Source organism: Python bivittatus, unplaced genomic scaffold, assembly GCF_059951505.1.
Source record: "Python bivittatus isolate LINGU-HERP-01145 unplaced genomic scaffold, Pbiv_v1 ctg000070_np1212, whole genome shotgun sequence".
Taxonomy (NCBI): domain Eukaryota; kingdom Metazoa; phylum Chordata; class Lepidosauria; order Squamata; family Pythonidae; genus Python; species Python bivittatus.
This window is the reverse complement of record NW_028277034.1, coordinates 19,856,712-19,872,790: the sequence shown is the minus strand read 5'-3', so window position 1 is coordinate 19,872,790 and position 16,079 is coordinate 19,856,712. Positions and strand designations below refer to the sequence as shown.

The 16,079-nt window shown below is 36.4% G+C and overlaps 1 protein-coding gene across 11 annotated transcripts in view; it reads left to right on the top strand.

Annotated features, from left to right (window-relative positions):
* The window catches only part of TMEM131L (transmembrane 131 like), a 77,093-nt gene extending 61,606 nt beyond the window's left edge, over positions 1–15,487 (top strand). For 4 of the 11 annotated variants that reach the window (XM_088132732.1, XM_025165030.2, XM_025165029.2 and 1 more), the window contains 13 exons: positions 2,091–2,276; positions 2,942–3,088; positions 3,532–4,148; positions 4,833–4,987; positions 5,963–6,087; positions 6,631–6,770; positions 7,240–7,419; positions 8,681–8,759; positions 9,332–9,417; positions 12,266–12,386; positions 12,601–12,677; positions 13,521–13,663; positions 15,068–15,487. In XM_088132732.1, the coding sequence (XP_087988858.1) occupies positions 2,091–2,276; positions 2,942–3,088; positions 3,532–4,148; positions 4,833–4,987; positions 5,963–6,087; positions 6,631–6,770; positions 7,240–7,419; positions 8,681–8,759; positions 9,332–9,417; positions 12,266–12,386; positions 12,601–12,677; positions 13,521–13,663; positions 15,068–15,346 (2,335 nt within the window). In that variant the 3' untranslated portion in view covers positions 15,347–15,487. Of the gene's footprint in view, positions 1–2,090; positions 2,277–2,941; positions 3,089–3,531; positions 4,149–4,832; positions 4,988–5,962; positions 6,088–6,630; positions 6,771–7,239; positions 7,420–8,680; positions 8,760–9,331; positions 9,418–12,265; positions 12,391–12,600; positions 12,678–13,520; positions 13,664–15,067 lie in introns of those variants that run through there. The other 7 variants (XM_025165027.2, XM_015887641.3, XM_015887642.3 and 4 more) reach the window with 7 other exon arrangements.
* Positions 15,488–16,079: the final 592 nt, after the last annotated feature.

Here is a 16,079-nt window from a genome sequence, read left to right as displayed (position 1 = left end):
TCTTTTAACAAGACATTACTTGCTTTGCTAGCTGCTGAAATAATTATTTATGGTCTTTTTGATCACAGTTACCTATAACAATAATGTTGAAAAAATTATGGTTTGTTTTGCTATCTAAATCACTCTCTGGAAACAACTCATTTTTCTTCCTTTTCAACAACAAACTAAATATAAATCACGTCATACTATATTCATAAACTCCAGTTTTAACCATTATCTTCGTTATGTCTGAAGCCAGACATTAGGCTTATTCCTATTTTTTCCATTCCACTGAAACTCCCAATAAGAAAGAGGCAAAGAGACAAGACCGGCTATAAACAAAACATTTCTATAGGCTAGTTTAGATTTGTTGGTGCTTTAGCCTTTTCTCTGCAATCTTCTGGCAAAGTCATTTCTTGTTACACTATTCCTCGAACTGTTTTGCATTTCACAGTTGCTGATATTAGATTAGATTAGAGGGATGTTTAAAGAGACTGCAACAAATATATCAGTAAGATTATGCAGTCAAAGCACTTTCTTATTCTGTTAGGATACTCCTTTACACTCTTTCACCATATGTAGATAAAGGCATTGCAGGGTGAATATAAGAACTATTTATCTTTCTGCTAAAAATGGAACATATTTCTGGGATCCTGTCATCCAGGCATTTACCACTTTTTTTTTCATTGAGTACTTTGGAACATATCTATGTGGCTGCTTTGATATCATTCCTGCTTTTGAACCCTTCAGAGCAGTTACTCTAGTCAGGCCACCATGTGGATATATGGCTTCAGAAGGTCTCCTTGAGCAGAAGCAAGTTATTCACAGTTTAAGGGGGGGGGGGTGTGAGAGAGAGAGAGAGAGAGAAAGAGAGAGAGATTGATTTTTCTGAAGCATCAGGGAGTGCCTTCGTGAAAGTATGTTTCCACAAAAAAGAATATTGATATCCTTATCCAAACTGATCCTAAGAGCTACAAAGTTCTATGAAAGGTTGTTTCCCTATAATAAAAGGAGAAATTGTATGGATTGTAGGGAGGTGGCAGTAGGGATTAATGACTTTGATCTGTAAGAAAAAAATCAGGGTTTCCATGGAACCTGGACTTCCAAGTATAGATAGTCCTCAAGTTACAATGGCAGTTGGGACCAAAATTTCCATTGCTAAGTGATGCAGTTGTAAAGCTTGACGTCATGTGGCTGCATTGCTTAATGACAGTAATCCCTGTTGCCATCATTAACCAAATCCCACCGGTTCTTAGCCAAGGACCAACCCCAATCCAAGACATTCTCGGCTTGGTCCCTCCCAGCCCTGAGGCTCAGTTCTTCCAAGATAAGGGACTTCTTCCCCTTCCTTTCCCCCCCCACTGCCTATTCCCCCCACACTGCAATCTCTTGCCATGTTGCAGCTCAGGGACTTCTTGGCACACCGCAGCTCTGGAGCTGCAAGAAGCCCCTGAGCCGTGGCGCAGTGAGAAGCTGCAGCCATCCCAGCCCAGCAGTGCAGTGTGAAGCCACAGCCACCCCAGGAAGCCCCAGCCCAGCCCAGCATGAAGCCCCAGCCACCACAGCCCAGTCCAGCCTAGCAGCATGAAGCCACAGCTGCCTGCACCACCCTGGGCTCTGCCATCTCCAGCTGACTGTCGCCGTCTGCTGAGAGGGCATGCCCAACCTAGCCCTTCATGAGGCAGCTGTTGGCCACATGAGGCCTTTTTCCCCAGGTGTTGTGAGGAAATCGCCATGCGTGGTCTCAGGAAGAAAGCCTTGCACAGCCAGCAGCTGCCTCATTAAAGGCCAGGCCAGGCCAGGCCAGGCATGCCTTGTCAGCAGCAGGAGGAAAAAGACAGTGAAGGGCAGCTGGGGGAGGCAGAGTGCAGGGCAGCAGGGGCTGCAGAGTGCAGGGGGCAAAAAGGGCAGAGGTGGGAGAAGAGGTGGGGGGAGGTGTGCCCCTGTGGTCATAAGTGCAGGTGGGTTGCTAAGTGCCCAAATTTTGATCATATGAATGGTCGTAACTCAAGGACTACCTGTACTGATCTTACTCTCAGCAAGAGCAACCATGGGTAAGGACCATTTAAAAAGCACTAGCTTCAATGTTTTGGTTTCTTTTTCTGGTGCAGGTTTACTCCAGATTTTACATCATCTTGGGTTATTCGTGAACTGACTCTGGTTACTGCTGCTGGCATCGAGTTTCACTTTACACTCAATGTGACTCTTCCTCACCATCTTTTACCCATGTGTGCAGATGTGGTACCAGGACCCAGTTGGGAAGAGTCATTCTGGAGGCTCACAGTACTCTTTGTCAGGTAAAGCATTAAGATTCTCAGGATGCTTTCAGTGTGGTCCAAAGAAGTAATAAACTTTGTAACTCTGGAATAATTGTCAAATAATTTTAATAGCTGTGAATTTTTTTTTTAATGAAATGCCACTGAGCTTTTCCTCTAGTAACCTTTTAAATTTTCATTATAAAAAAGGATTTTTTTTTTTTTAAGATTAATATTGATGAATACAAAACTCTTACAATTACTCATACAGATGGTAGGTCTCAAAGCTGTTGCTTGGTATCCAGTCAGGCGTCAAAGAACATACAAAAACAGGAACAGTTGTTAAACAGAAACTAAGATATCTGAAGACACTTAGTCTGAAACCCAGCTTATTCTGGTGGAGAAGAATCATACATCCCACAATCATGTTCAGTGGACTTCTGTGACATACTAAGCTCAGTAGATTCTGAAATCTATCAGGATCATGGATGGCTTTAAAATAGTATTGATAGAACTCATCCCATACAGTTTTATGTACTGAACCCCTTCCCAAACCAAGTTTAGGGTATGGCAACTTCTATAACAATAGTCATCTTTTGACTATAACTTCTTGGTGCCTTCAAATTTATTTTATTAAATTGAAATTAAGTGACTTTAATTTTTGCAATTTCAAGTTATTGTTCTGTACATGTTTTTGTCACTTGCAGTTTGTCTTTATTTGGTGTGATCTTAATAGCTTTCCAGCAAGCACAGTACATTCTAACAGAATTCATGAAGTCAAGACAACGGTCAAACCACAGTTCTGCACTGCAAAACAACAATTCTGTGGACATCATCAGTTCTGAAACTTACAAGTAATACATTTTATCTCTCTATATAAAATTCCTGGAAATCGTTTTTAAAAATTAGAGATCAGTGATGATTGGTATTTCTGACATCTTGTGTGGGATAACTGCTCTTTCATAGTTAGATGATAAATTAGTGTTTTAAAAAAGTTGTGGGCATACATAATCTAGGTTTCACATTTGCATATCAAAGTATATGCATATTTGCATATCAGAATATCTCCCCAGTGGAGAAGAAACAAAAATGAATATTCTGGTTATGACATAAATTTAGGGAGCCAGGAAGTACAAAACTGAAGGACATAAAAAATGCAGAAATTCTTTGTGAAGTATCAACTTGGTTTCAAGCTTAGTTCCATGTTTACAATTTTTTTACTGCTTTGTTTTTGGCAATTGTCTATTAAACATGTAACCTTTTTACAGTTAGTCTTGTAATTTTATTTTAAAATCAGGAGTAGCTGCAAAGCGTTTACTGAGACTTACAGTTCTTCTGATAAAGGAAAAGGAAAAGGCTCCCTTTTGGTGGCTCCTGTAACCAGCCGTAGCCAGAATGCTGCCAAGAGGAGCCCAGCAACGTACAGTCATTCTCAGAAGAAACATAAGTGTTCTGTATACTATGGGAAGCAAAAATCAAGCACAACAACTAGCAGCACCGTTCTGACAACAGATGATAAACAGAACCAGTCAATTGAAAATCCTATTTCAGCACCAAAGGAAGACATTTGTACTGTTAATGAAAACTGGCTGAGCCTGAAATATGCAAATAGCGTTAACATGAACATGCAAAAAAACTTAACACACCCAGGGAACTTTGTAGATAAAGAAGAAAGTGCATTAAAAAGTGCAACACTTATGAAAAACATTTCTTCAGAGTGCAATTTGAAGGAGAGTCTTCAAACAAATATGTTTCCTAAGGAAACGAATCTTAAGCCTTCAGAAAATTTAGCTGAGCTCAAAGAACCTGAGTTATGTCCTTCAAAGTCATCAAAGAAATTGTCTGAAAGTCGCTTTCCAAGATCTTCACCTCAACAACAACCAGAATTTCAAGAGAGTTCTAGGAAAAATAATGGTAAAAATTATTTAATCGAAAAGGTGTCATTTTGAATAAACTCAGCGGAGAAATATGTATGCCACAAAATAGCTTTTTGTTAACTCCTAGAATTTTGAAAATAATACTAGGATTATGGTAACAACATGCAAAAGCTAGAACAACATTCAAATATTTTATCGACCATAACATTATAATGCAAACCCAAGCTTTTTTAATGCTTTTTAAAGAGTGGCAATAAATTGGATTTTAAGCATTTAACAGTTATAGAAGATACACAATTATGACACAAAGGCTGCAGTTTTATGCATATTTACTAAGATTAAGGTGAATTGTAAGTGAGGAGATGCCATCATAGTAAATTTTAAAGTGATTGGAATGCAAGGATAGTTTTATTTAGCTTTATTTTATTTTCCAGGGGAAAAAAAGATTTTTGCCAATGTTACTGAAACTCAGTTTTATTTATCTGGTCAGAACAAGTGGATTGGACCCAAAGATTCTCCTTATGTATCTGATGAAAGAGTTCTTTTCAGTTAAGAAAAGAAATTGAGAATTTTTGAATCCAATCTAACATGCGAAAAAGCTTCTGATGCTAATATTTACTATAAATTCCAAGTGATATATGTGTCTTATCCCCTAATTTTTCATGGTGTAATAGTGGTTATTACAATTGGTGGAAAAGCACATGTCTTTTTATTTCTTAAGGGAATAGTCTGCAAGTGCCTCTCAGGAATGAAACAGAAAACTCTGAGACGTTGCAAAAGGAAGCTAACTCACAATCTTCCACAGAGAAGATAGTGAATAAAGGACTTAAAGATGAATTGCTGTATTCTGGAAAACGGGAATTGATTTCTGCTGAGGTTTGTATTCTACATCTCCTTGTAATACTTGAAAATAACTTCTGAGCTACAGTCTTCAGTGTTGTTGCAATTAAGATTCACTTACAAAAAATATGATAGATGGGAAGTAGGGTTAGATATGAACCAATTTGAGGGAAGTTTTGTGGAAGCTAATAAAAGCACAGTAAATTGTGGCTGTTGGTTAAAATGCGGTGAACCACATTTCCTTTCTTGTTTTATACTTTTTAACAGCTACCTACCAGTATGCCCATGCATTGTGTGTGTGTTACAGTATTTGGGGCTACTAGCAATAAAATACTAGCAATCTGAATGTAAACCATTGTTAAAAAGTATGAGTATTTTCAAAATGTGAAGATTAGTTGAAGTGGGTTAATGAGCTCCATTTTTACAAATTAGAAAGTTTAAATGATTTCATTAAAAAAAAACATTTTTTTTTCAAGGCTCTACATGGTCTCTTAGATCTGAGTACATACTGTATGTCCTATGTGAGACTGCTTATATGAATCCCTTTAGATGTGCGGTTTTGTGATCTTAATACCAAAACAAAAATGTGTTTAATCTGGATGAAACTTAATTTTCTGTTTGATTAGCACTGGCTGGCTTTTTCTGCAACTATGCAATCTAAAGCTGAAATAACTTTTCAGGAAACTTTAAACCTCTGAAACAGCAATAACAGTGAATAGAAGATACAAAAGAAGAAGAAAAAAGTCAAAGGGAGAATTTATAATGGGTCTTCTTGTAGCCAGGCTGTTCTGCTTTTAAGTCAGTCAAAACTGTATTACTTATTCTTGCTCCCATTTCAACCCTGTTTGAATTTCTAACTCAAAAAAGAATAAAGGAAGAGAAAAGGAAGAGAAAGAATATTGATCCTCATACATTCAGTATCATATAACTGTAGTATTTCAACAGTTGTATCAGTTACATTGTATGCAGTTCTAGCACACGTATATTTAAAAAATTGGTTGTGTCTTTCAGCAGGAAGAAGTTCACCGAAAACGTGGGTCTCAAGATAAAAAAGATGGACAGTTGCCTAACATAAGCTGGAATAGACATAGGACAAATAGAAAAAATAAGAAGAAGCATGTTAACATATCTTTGCGGTATGCATCACTGCTTTTACATATACACATTTTTAAATTAGGAGATCAGTGTTTCTACCACTTAAATTTTATTGGGTGTGTTCAGAGAGTGCTTCCACTGTAGCAATCCTTGAGTGTATATTTTCTTCTGAATGTTCATGTCTGCAACAGGAAGGACAATTTTTTTCTAGTTCCTTCCTCTTCTTCCATTCCCCCTGCTGTTTCAGAGGGTTTCCCAATATTTTGGAATAGTTTTATGAGGCTCAAAAAGGACTCTGAGGGAACAGAAGATGAAGAAACCAATTTTTTTCAGTAGGGTTCTTTGGCTGGGTCAGAAACCTTTGCCAAACAGGAGTAGTCATTCCACCCATTATTTTATAATTGTTGTTTATTTTATTCATTCTCTTTTTAATATGTATTCCGTCCATCTTCCTAGGAGTTTCAGTTGCTATATATGCCAAGCATCTAATGATCTAAATACAAACTGTTCCCATAACCATTCATTCACTGACTAAAGGGCGGAAAGAGAAAATAAGCCTTTTTTGGGGGGGGATATTTTTACAGGGTTCCTGAGCAGACTGAGCTGAAGCATGTGTGCAGTGACAGACATGAACTTAGAACTAATTATAATATAAGAAATTGGTGTGCTCAGAGCAATGGGGAAACTTGTAAAGGAGATGATAAATCTACACACAGAGAAACAGGTAGGTAGTAAAATGTAAATGGAAGGCAAGTAATATGAAACAGTTTCTCATTTTAAATCCTTTTTCGTGATTACAATCCTCAAATCAAATAATTAATTCAATGAACAAATTGATTTGCTTAATACTGATTTTATGCTATAATGATGAGAAAACCTTAGGCTTTACATTCTCCCGTTGATTAGGAGAATAGGAACCAGTTACAAAAGTAGTCCACTGATCCGTCCGTATACATATAACTGTGAAGGTTTGCAAACTTCATAGGTAGAAGTAGTTTAGGAATGAGATCTCTCTTATTCTGCCATTTGCTGTTTGTAAATTTACTGTTTTGTAAAAGTTGTTTAATCTTTCTATCCAACAAAAGATGGAATAGAAGAGAAAGTCTGATGTCTTGGTAATCACATGCTTGCTTATCGGTGAAAATGCAATGATATGAGCGTTAAAATTTGGTTTTGTTAACTGCTTCCTCAAGAAGGTTTCTACCAGTGGCCTAAGAAGAAGTGCTTGGAAAGGTTTTGTTCAGATTCAAGTTCAGACTGTGGAAGTTCTTCTGGAAGTGTACGTGCCAGTCGGGGCAGTTGGGGAAGCTGGAGTAGCACCAGTAGTTCTGATGGGGATAAGAAGATTCCTAGCAGACACTTCCTTCCTTCAAGTATGTGGGATCTCTACGTGTATTCTGTGCTATTTCTGTTTTTGGAAAATGTCACTATATGCTTACTGTGCATGTTATGTTCTTACTTGATGTTAAACACTGAAGTTTCAAAAAATTTCATAATAATTGCTACTAATCACGGAATACTTTTCAGTAAATAATTTTGAGTAACAAAAAAATCCGAATCAATCCTATTAAAGTGTTAAAAATAGGCATAACTTGAGGGGGGAAGGAATCCAGAATAAGTTTATTTTAAAGGGATTCTGATTAAACTAAATTTCCAATCAATTATTAACATATCCTTAGATATCTGCACATAATTATTAAACAAATTAACTAAATATTTAAACATAAAGATGATATGGGGTGTCTGCTTCTGGCATTTTTAAGCTTAAGAGCTCTAACTACAAGTAGTCCTCACAGCCACTCGTTTGGCAACTGTTTGAACTTACAATGGCGCTGAATGAAGAGACTTATGACTGGTCCTTGTAATTGCAGCTGTCGCAGCAACCCCAGGCTCATGTGATCACAATTCGGGTGCTTGGCAACCAGTTCACAATTATGACAGTTGCAGCATTCTGCAGTCATGTGATCACCATTTGCAACCTTCACTGCTGGTTTCTGACAAGCAAATGGAGAAGCTGGCAGGACGTAGCAAATGGTGATCACGTGACATTGCACTTAATGGCTGTGCAGGATATGCTTAATGATGGCAACTGGAACTGCTGCAACTGCCATTGTAATTCAGCATGGTCATGTGAGGTAGCACTTTACGACATATCACTTAGCAATGGTCCCAATTACTGCCATTAAATGAGGACTACCTGTGTAAACAATTGAGTATTTTCATTAAGAATTCCTATTTGTTTTTCTTGTTATCCTTTATTAAATTTATTGGGATTGCTATTTTGAATGCATTTTAATAGTCTCATGAATTGTTAATAGCATAGTTTAATGGGACAATGAGGGCAAAGCCATTATGCTTTAAAATGTATTGTTTGTGAAGGTATGGAGACAAGTTGTAATTCTTACTGGCATTGGTGGTCTTAGATGCTAGTTCAGGATGGGTGCTCTATATCAGTTCCTCAATCTTTTTTCATTTCTGTGACTTTTTATAATCTCTGCAAAAAGAAAGAAAATCTCTATAGAAAGATAATTAAAGTCCTGTTAGGGACTGCTCTGTTAAATCCACATAGTCCCGAAGTTAGTGTACTGTATTTATGTTATTCCAGTCCCTGATTCTTAGTTTTGCTTTGTGCAGGGGAAAGTATTTCATGTAATGATTTTTCACCTGATACTCCCATCACTTTAAATCTTTCCCACAACATCTGCAACACCAGGTAAAGGCTTTTAATAGTTCTTCTTTCCTATAGATCAGTCACAGGCCAACAGTTCCAAATATAGCTAGCAAATAAATGAAAAGCAAATGTTCTAATTTTAATTTTATTTATACATTTGATAGTGCTTTTTTAGTGTTTATTTCATGTAAAATAAGAATGTGCCCCTTTTTTTGTCCCAACAATTTAAATATTTTTTTCGAATTCTACTCAGCTCTGGTAACTTCATGATCATGTCCATGCTTTTGGGAGCCAAATGGAATTGGTTTGCTATAGACCGTGGGATGTTTTTTCTCAGTGTAGCTACAGTCCGAGATTTTCCTAGTAATATTTACCAAGTCTGACTGGTTTGTATTTTGAGATCAGCCAAGAACAGCCATATGCTACCTGTGCAAATATTTTGATCAAAAACCTGTTTAGCTATTGCTCTATTGGGTTACATTATGCCTAGATTTGATACCATGACTAGAATATATGTGGATGTCCATTTATGGAAACAACGATAACATATTCTTTGCAATGGAAAAGTTGTGTGGATCATTAAAAATATAAAAAAAAATTATCTTTATTTTTAGTAGAGAAGTGAATAGTGTCACACAGTATCCAGAGAATTTGTGTCCCAGCTTCGCTGACATAACTGCAGACCAAGACAAAAATGAAGGTTGGTTAATTAAAACAAAGATCTGATACTGTAACTATAAATTCCATGTTTATTTCCAGGTAATTCTTATTACGTGTAGTGATAAGGCAGGTCATCCAAACTGTTCTGCACTATTCATTTTCTTTCAGTTATATCCAATTTTATATGGCTAATATTTGCCCCATCTTTCATACTGTTTCACTGAGATTTATGTAACTCAAATGAAACTAAGCAGCTTATTTAGGATGAAAGATTGCTTAAATTTGACTAGCTTTACAGAAATACATTAGATATTAAAATTCTCTTGTATTCCTTTATTTTTTCCTCTTATGACTTCTCAAGGTTTTGTTATTGTTAATTGTGTTTTTTTACATTTCTCATTTACCAAAATGTCAGTCTTTCTTCATGGAAGAAATTATCTTGGAATGAATTGGGAGGAGCTGAATTATGCTAAGGCTGAATAGTAACTTTGATTCAGAAATCTGAAGCTTCATTGAGTAGAAACATCTGTATCCCTTTATTCCCCTTTGTCAGAATTAGATGAAATTTACAGGCAGTATCCATTTAAAAGAAGATAAAGCCTGCCATATTTTAGAAAAATAAATAAATGGAAAGGTTGCTCCTAATCAACTTTTTAAAATGTAGTTTTTAAATATTAAAATATTTAAAAGATATTAAAAAGTTACTAAAGTTGTTTATACTTCTTGTGATGAAGGGGGAAGTCACTTCTTTATATATTTCTTTTCTTTTTCTTTACTATATTCTTATTTTTTCTTTTCTATTTTTTCTCTTCAGCACCTTCTGTTTTTTTCTATTTCTTCTTTTATTTTTTAATTTGTATTAGTTTTTATTGTTGTAAATTTTAATTTTTAATAAAATTACCATAAAAAATTAAAATGTAGTTTTTTCCCCAAAAAAGGAGCTGCTGATGAGTTTATTGCTGACAAGAAGTCTAAAAAAAGTTTGATGAGAAGTTTTGTCAGAGCTAAAATCAGTTAGAAAGGAGGAAATACACTTGCAAACTTGAGTTAGTCAAGCATACCAAGTTTCACTTGAATAGATCTTTATTATTAATATATTACAATAATCTAAAGTTATGGCGTTTACTTAGCTTTTTATGGGCAGGTATTATGAAAACAACATATAGCAACATTTCAGAAGACAGGTATAAAATTATGCCAAATACAAATAAATGTACAAGCAAATTAAGCCCTTTCTGCTTGTTTTATTGTCTAATTAATTGTCATCTAAATCATAGAATATGAATGATGAATGGGAGCATATATTAGTTAGAGCAGAAAGACTTGCTCATCCAGCATTTTCAGAACAGATATCCACTGTTAAACCTTCCAGTTCCCACATCTCCACCTTTTAATATTCCTGCTCCGAGAAGGTATATTAGAAAAGACTGGAATAGTCCTGTGAATATAATAATTCAGCATCCTCCTTTGAAATCTATTAGTCTCAAACCGACAGGGTTACAAAGGAGAATTGGGGGCTAATATATCACTTTCTGCAAATACATTAACTTTCCATGTCCCTCTGCATCTCTAAATTTTTGGAAGGATTTAGATTGGTCTACAGATAGTCCTTGCTTAATGATGGTAATTGGGATCAGAATTTCTGTTGTTAAGTGATATGGTTGTGTGATGGAATGGAATTATGAAGACCACACTCAGGGAGGCAAGCATCCTTTTTCGTCTCCAGAGGGACGAGGAAGAGATAAGAGGATGAGGCTGGCACCTCCCTGAGGAATTCACTGTGTTTTCATAGCTACTGTGGGAACGGAGTTTTCAGTCTGGGAAGATTCTTGATAGAGGTTGTAGCTAATAAACATTGCTGAACAGAACTTGCATGGTTTCCTGGAGTTCCTCGGGCTAGGCCTGACAGGTTGTAATGCACAAAGTCACCTGACTGCATCGCTTAATGATGGCAATCCCAGCAGTCCCTGTTGCCATTGTTCAGCAAAGATTGTGGGTTGTTAAGCAAGAACCTCACATGACTGTGACTTGTGACTTTCTGCCAGCTTCCCGCAAGCAAAGTGAATGGGGAAGCTGGCAGGAAGTTGCATGTTCGGGGTAGCTCGCAAGCAGGAGTGAAGCGGGCTGGGAAGAGGGTGCTGCTGTGCTGTGAGAATGCATGCAGCCCGGGGAGAGGGTACTGCTGCACCACAGAAGTGTGGCTGGGCAGGGGAGGGATTGCTGGGGCATGACCATGTGTTAAAGAATCTCATACTCCCTTGGGAGAAAAACTTGCAACCTTCTCTGCCGGGAGCAATTTGCAACCTTTTCTGCCAGCTTCCCCATGGACTTTGCTTGTGGGGAGCTGGCAGGGGATCTGCAACCAAGCCAATTGCCAAGCACCCAGATCATTATCACATGACCAAGGGAATGCTGCAATGTCCAGAACCTCAAGGATCAGTCATAAGTACCACTCATTCTGCACTCTTGCAACTTCAGATGGTTGCTGCATGAGAGGTCGTTAACTGAGGACTACCTGTACTTCAAAAGACTGCTGCTTTGATTCAGATATCTCCTGAATTTGCACAGGTTGATACTGGCTGAATATAGTATATAGTCTTAACTTTTACCAAAAATTCAGATGATGGATGATCTTCAGCCTAGTGCCCTTCCAATATATTGCACTTGAACGTTTGTATTAAAATTGAAAAAGCCTCAGCCAACTGAATGTCTGGAATATTGTATATTGTAAAACACAATTTACTTTTTTGGGTGTTTCACTTGAGCAGAGATACAATGTTGTAGAAACCAACATTGCATAGCATTGTAATGCTGGTGCTTGAAAGTTTCTTAATGTATAGATGGCGTATTAATATATAATAATATGCTGTAATACTTTACTTTTCTAGGTCTCTACCCAGCAGGAGATCTGTGGTCACCCCAGCCTATCTGCTTGACAAATAGTATGAATTACAGTCTTGAAAACAACGTACCATGCATGATCCAAGAAAACCCTTCATTACATAATGGGCAGGTTTTTTAAATTTATTTATTATTATACATTTTTACTACTGTTGTCTGAGATTGTGTTGGGACTTGGGGCTGTGAGTTGGCTGGAAGATGTCACATTAGGAGGGACTGTTTTATCAGAAAGATGTTTTTGTTGTGACTTTTCATGTATTTGTACAGAGCCAAGGTGTGGGGTTTGATTCAGTGTTTCTGAAATCCTTTTTTTATCTTGCAGTAGCTTTGTTGATTGGAATGCATCCTGTGATGGCCAACTTACCAACATGTACTGTCCTGTAGAAGTGAATGAGTATGGTAAGTCTTCCATATTAGCATTTTATATGGAAATAGATGCGCTTAACAGGCATTCAGAATGCCATTGAACAGCTTTGGTTGTTATCCTAGCTTTTGTATATGCCTTTCAGACTCCTGCCCATATTGCAACTTTAACATCTGTGAAATGGATATTATTCTTCACTTACTCAACCTATATTATTGTTTAGTATAGACTGTCTTCTCCTCTCCTATATAAATGAACAACAACAAAAAAAAAACAGGATATAAAAATGAAATCTACTTTGAGTCCAGATTGATTTGTGATGGACTATGCAGATACGTCCATATGGTAGCAGTGGGAAGCGGTTTGCCACTGCATTATTTTGGGAATTTTAAAGTTTTGCAAAAAGCCCTGGGGACCTCCCATGCAAATACTAACCTGGGCTTCCCCCTCTTGGGTTATGGAGATTAGCCAGGGTTGGTTAGGTGGTGCTGTCAGCTGGGCATAAATACAGGATCTAGGATTCAAATACAGGCAGTCCTTGGGTTAAGAATGCCCAGTTTACAGACAACCCATAGTTAAGAATAGAGCCTATTGTAGCAAAATTCAAGTTAAATACACAATGATTTAAGTTAAATACACAACAGTTTACTTATACAGTATTATATAATAATATTGTTCTGGCTTACATATAAATTCGACTTAAGGACAGATCTTGGGAATGGAACTCGTTCTTAAACTGGGGACTACCTGTAATAATTATTCTGATAAATAATGTAAATAAGTTAACATAATATATGTTTATTCATATAATATGTAGAACCACACTTTGATATAAAGTTGACTAATAATGGCAAACTCTCCTATCTCCTAAAATAAAGAAAATATGAATTACCATAATGGCTTCCCATGCACAGAAGAAATTCAAAATTCGGGCTTCATTGATCACAACTGTCAGTCTACATGGAACACCCCACCTAATCTCCCTCCAACGTGGGAACCCACAAATTATGTCAACCCAACAGTGAGTATTACAAGTGGACTGTTTCATGCATTCTCATTATTATAGTCCAGATATAATCTTTTGGGGTTGTCCTTTATATATTCTTAGTTTTTTTTTTTTTTTTTAAGAGTGGGATCTTTAACATACATGTTTCAAAATTTAACCTAGGTGGCTTCAATTTCAGTTTTGATTGTAATTTTGATGCATTTAATAATGCATTTTCTGAGTTTAATATGTTTCGTTGTTGTTCAGTCGTTAAGTCTTGTCCGACTCTTCATGACCTCATGAACCATATCGTGCCAGTTTCATAGTTCAATACATATTTAAATGCATATTTTTATTACATATGTAATGGAAGAGTAACAGAAAATGGAAAAATGCTGGATATTTTTTATGGATATAAAAATTATTATTATTTTTTTTTACAAACATCAGCTGTAATTGAAATTCTTACTGATCATGGCAACATAAAATTTGTTAAACAAAATAGGTAAAATAGCATAAGAAATAGAAGAGTAGTCTCTTCAGTGACCCCTCTGTAACTATATTCAGTTTCACAGAGACAGGATTCATGGATTCATAAAGCATTAATAGTGTTCTATGTACCATTTTCAGAATTCAATTCTTTTGTTTTGGAAAATATATTAAGGAAATAAAATATATTAAGGAAAACTCTTGTCTGCCAGTCTTAAAAACCATTGTGCTCAATCTTACGTTTTGAAAGAAAGTGAACTATGTACTTTGAGAATGCTCTATTTTTAAGCACACACACAGAGAACCTATTATTTTGTCATCACAGTTTTGCTCATTTTGGTAGAAACATGGTGGCTATCCTTTGAAAGGTCTATTAGAAGATCTAACTTGTTTCCTTAGTGGAGCAAAATTTTGGACTGTTGTTTTTCTAGGGCCCTTTCACTTTCAGATGGCAGAGAAAGACTCTGTTGGTGGGACAAATCTTAACATGTCTCAGTTCAGTACAACAGAAACTTAGTTTTTTGTGTTCCTTCCTAGTGCAGGCTCAGTCTGGGCAACCAAAACCTCAGGTTTGTTTTTTTGTCCTTTGGAGAGCAAAGAAATGTGGGAGGATAAGAAGGCATACCGTCATTCCAAATGTTAAATGTTTCTATATTGGATCCTAATGTTAATTTTCATTTAACTGACACCCAGTGTGGCATAGTGATTAAGGAGTAGGATTTGGGAAACCCAGGTTGAAGTCCATTTTTAGCCAGAGAACATGCTTGGATAGCATGGGACTGCAAGGCATGCACATGTTGTTATGGCTGGCCCTTCACCAAAATGTGCATTTAAAAAAAAAAAATTCCATTTTAATTTTATTTCCATTTTAGCTTGTTTGCTTCAGTTTCCCAAGTGATATTTAAATTCCATGTTCCTAGTGGTATGCAGTTTTTTTCTCTTGTCTTTCAGTCCTACCTCTCAAGCACCAGGAGTTTGTCACCCATGTCTGGACTCTTCGGTTCCATCTGGGCCCCTCAGAATGATGTCTATGACAATTGCTGTCCAGTCAGTGCTGCCACTCAGCATTCAGCTCAGGTGGAAAGCCAAACAGTTATATGTAAGCAGGAATGCTACCCGAGATTTAACCCATTCCGTGCCTATATGAACTTAGATATATGGACTTCAGCAGCTAACCGGAATGCAAATTTCCCTCTTCCTAGGGACTCGGGTTATTGTGGAAATGTGTGAAAAAGAATGTCATTTTTAAAATGTGAACTAAAAATGCTTTTTCTTTTGATTACTAGAATAAGCTGATTGTTGAACTAGAATTCAATGTTGGTGGTTATTTTGGCACTTTTGTATGGAAAATAAACATTTTTTTTTTTTACCAAGGCATCTGGAGTTTCTCTTTTCTGACAAACTATCTTTAATAATAAGGCAAACAATGGTGTTGAAGAAGCCTTAATCAGTGGCATCATACCGTTGACCCCACAGTTATGGTCACTTTCCATTTTGGGAAAGAAGAAGAATCATTTTAAGTTTTGTCTTGTTTGTTTCAGGAGGAAACTACTTGTAACCAGTATTTTCTGACTTCTTTAGCTTTTATTTAGTATATTTTTATTTAGCAAGTTTATATTCTGTTTTTTCTGATACTTTAAGGCAGTTAACAAACAGTTAATAAACAGGAAAAAATAGCCATATAAATAATTGTACAAAACAAATCAAAACCAAGCTTTTTAAGTAATACACATTAACAGTATAAAAATCAAATAAAACTTAATATCCCCATAACCATGTCTTCAACAATTCTAGCACTTTTTGTTCCTTCCAGAAGTTATCCCAAAAGACAATTTACAGTTGAGACTTCTGATGGGAAACTCCTTCTATTTGTATAAAGAATGTTCTTCCATTCTCTTCCATTTGTGTTCAGCGAGCACAGCAATTAATTCAGGAACATATTTTGCTAAGTTCTTGTTCATCT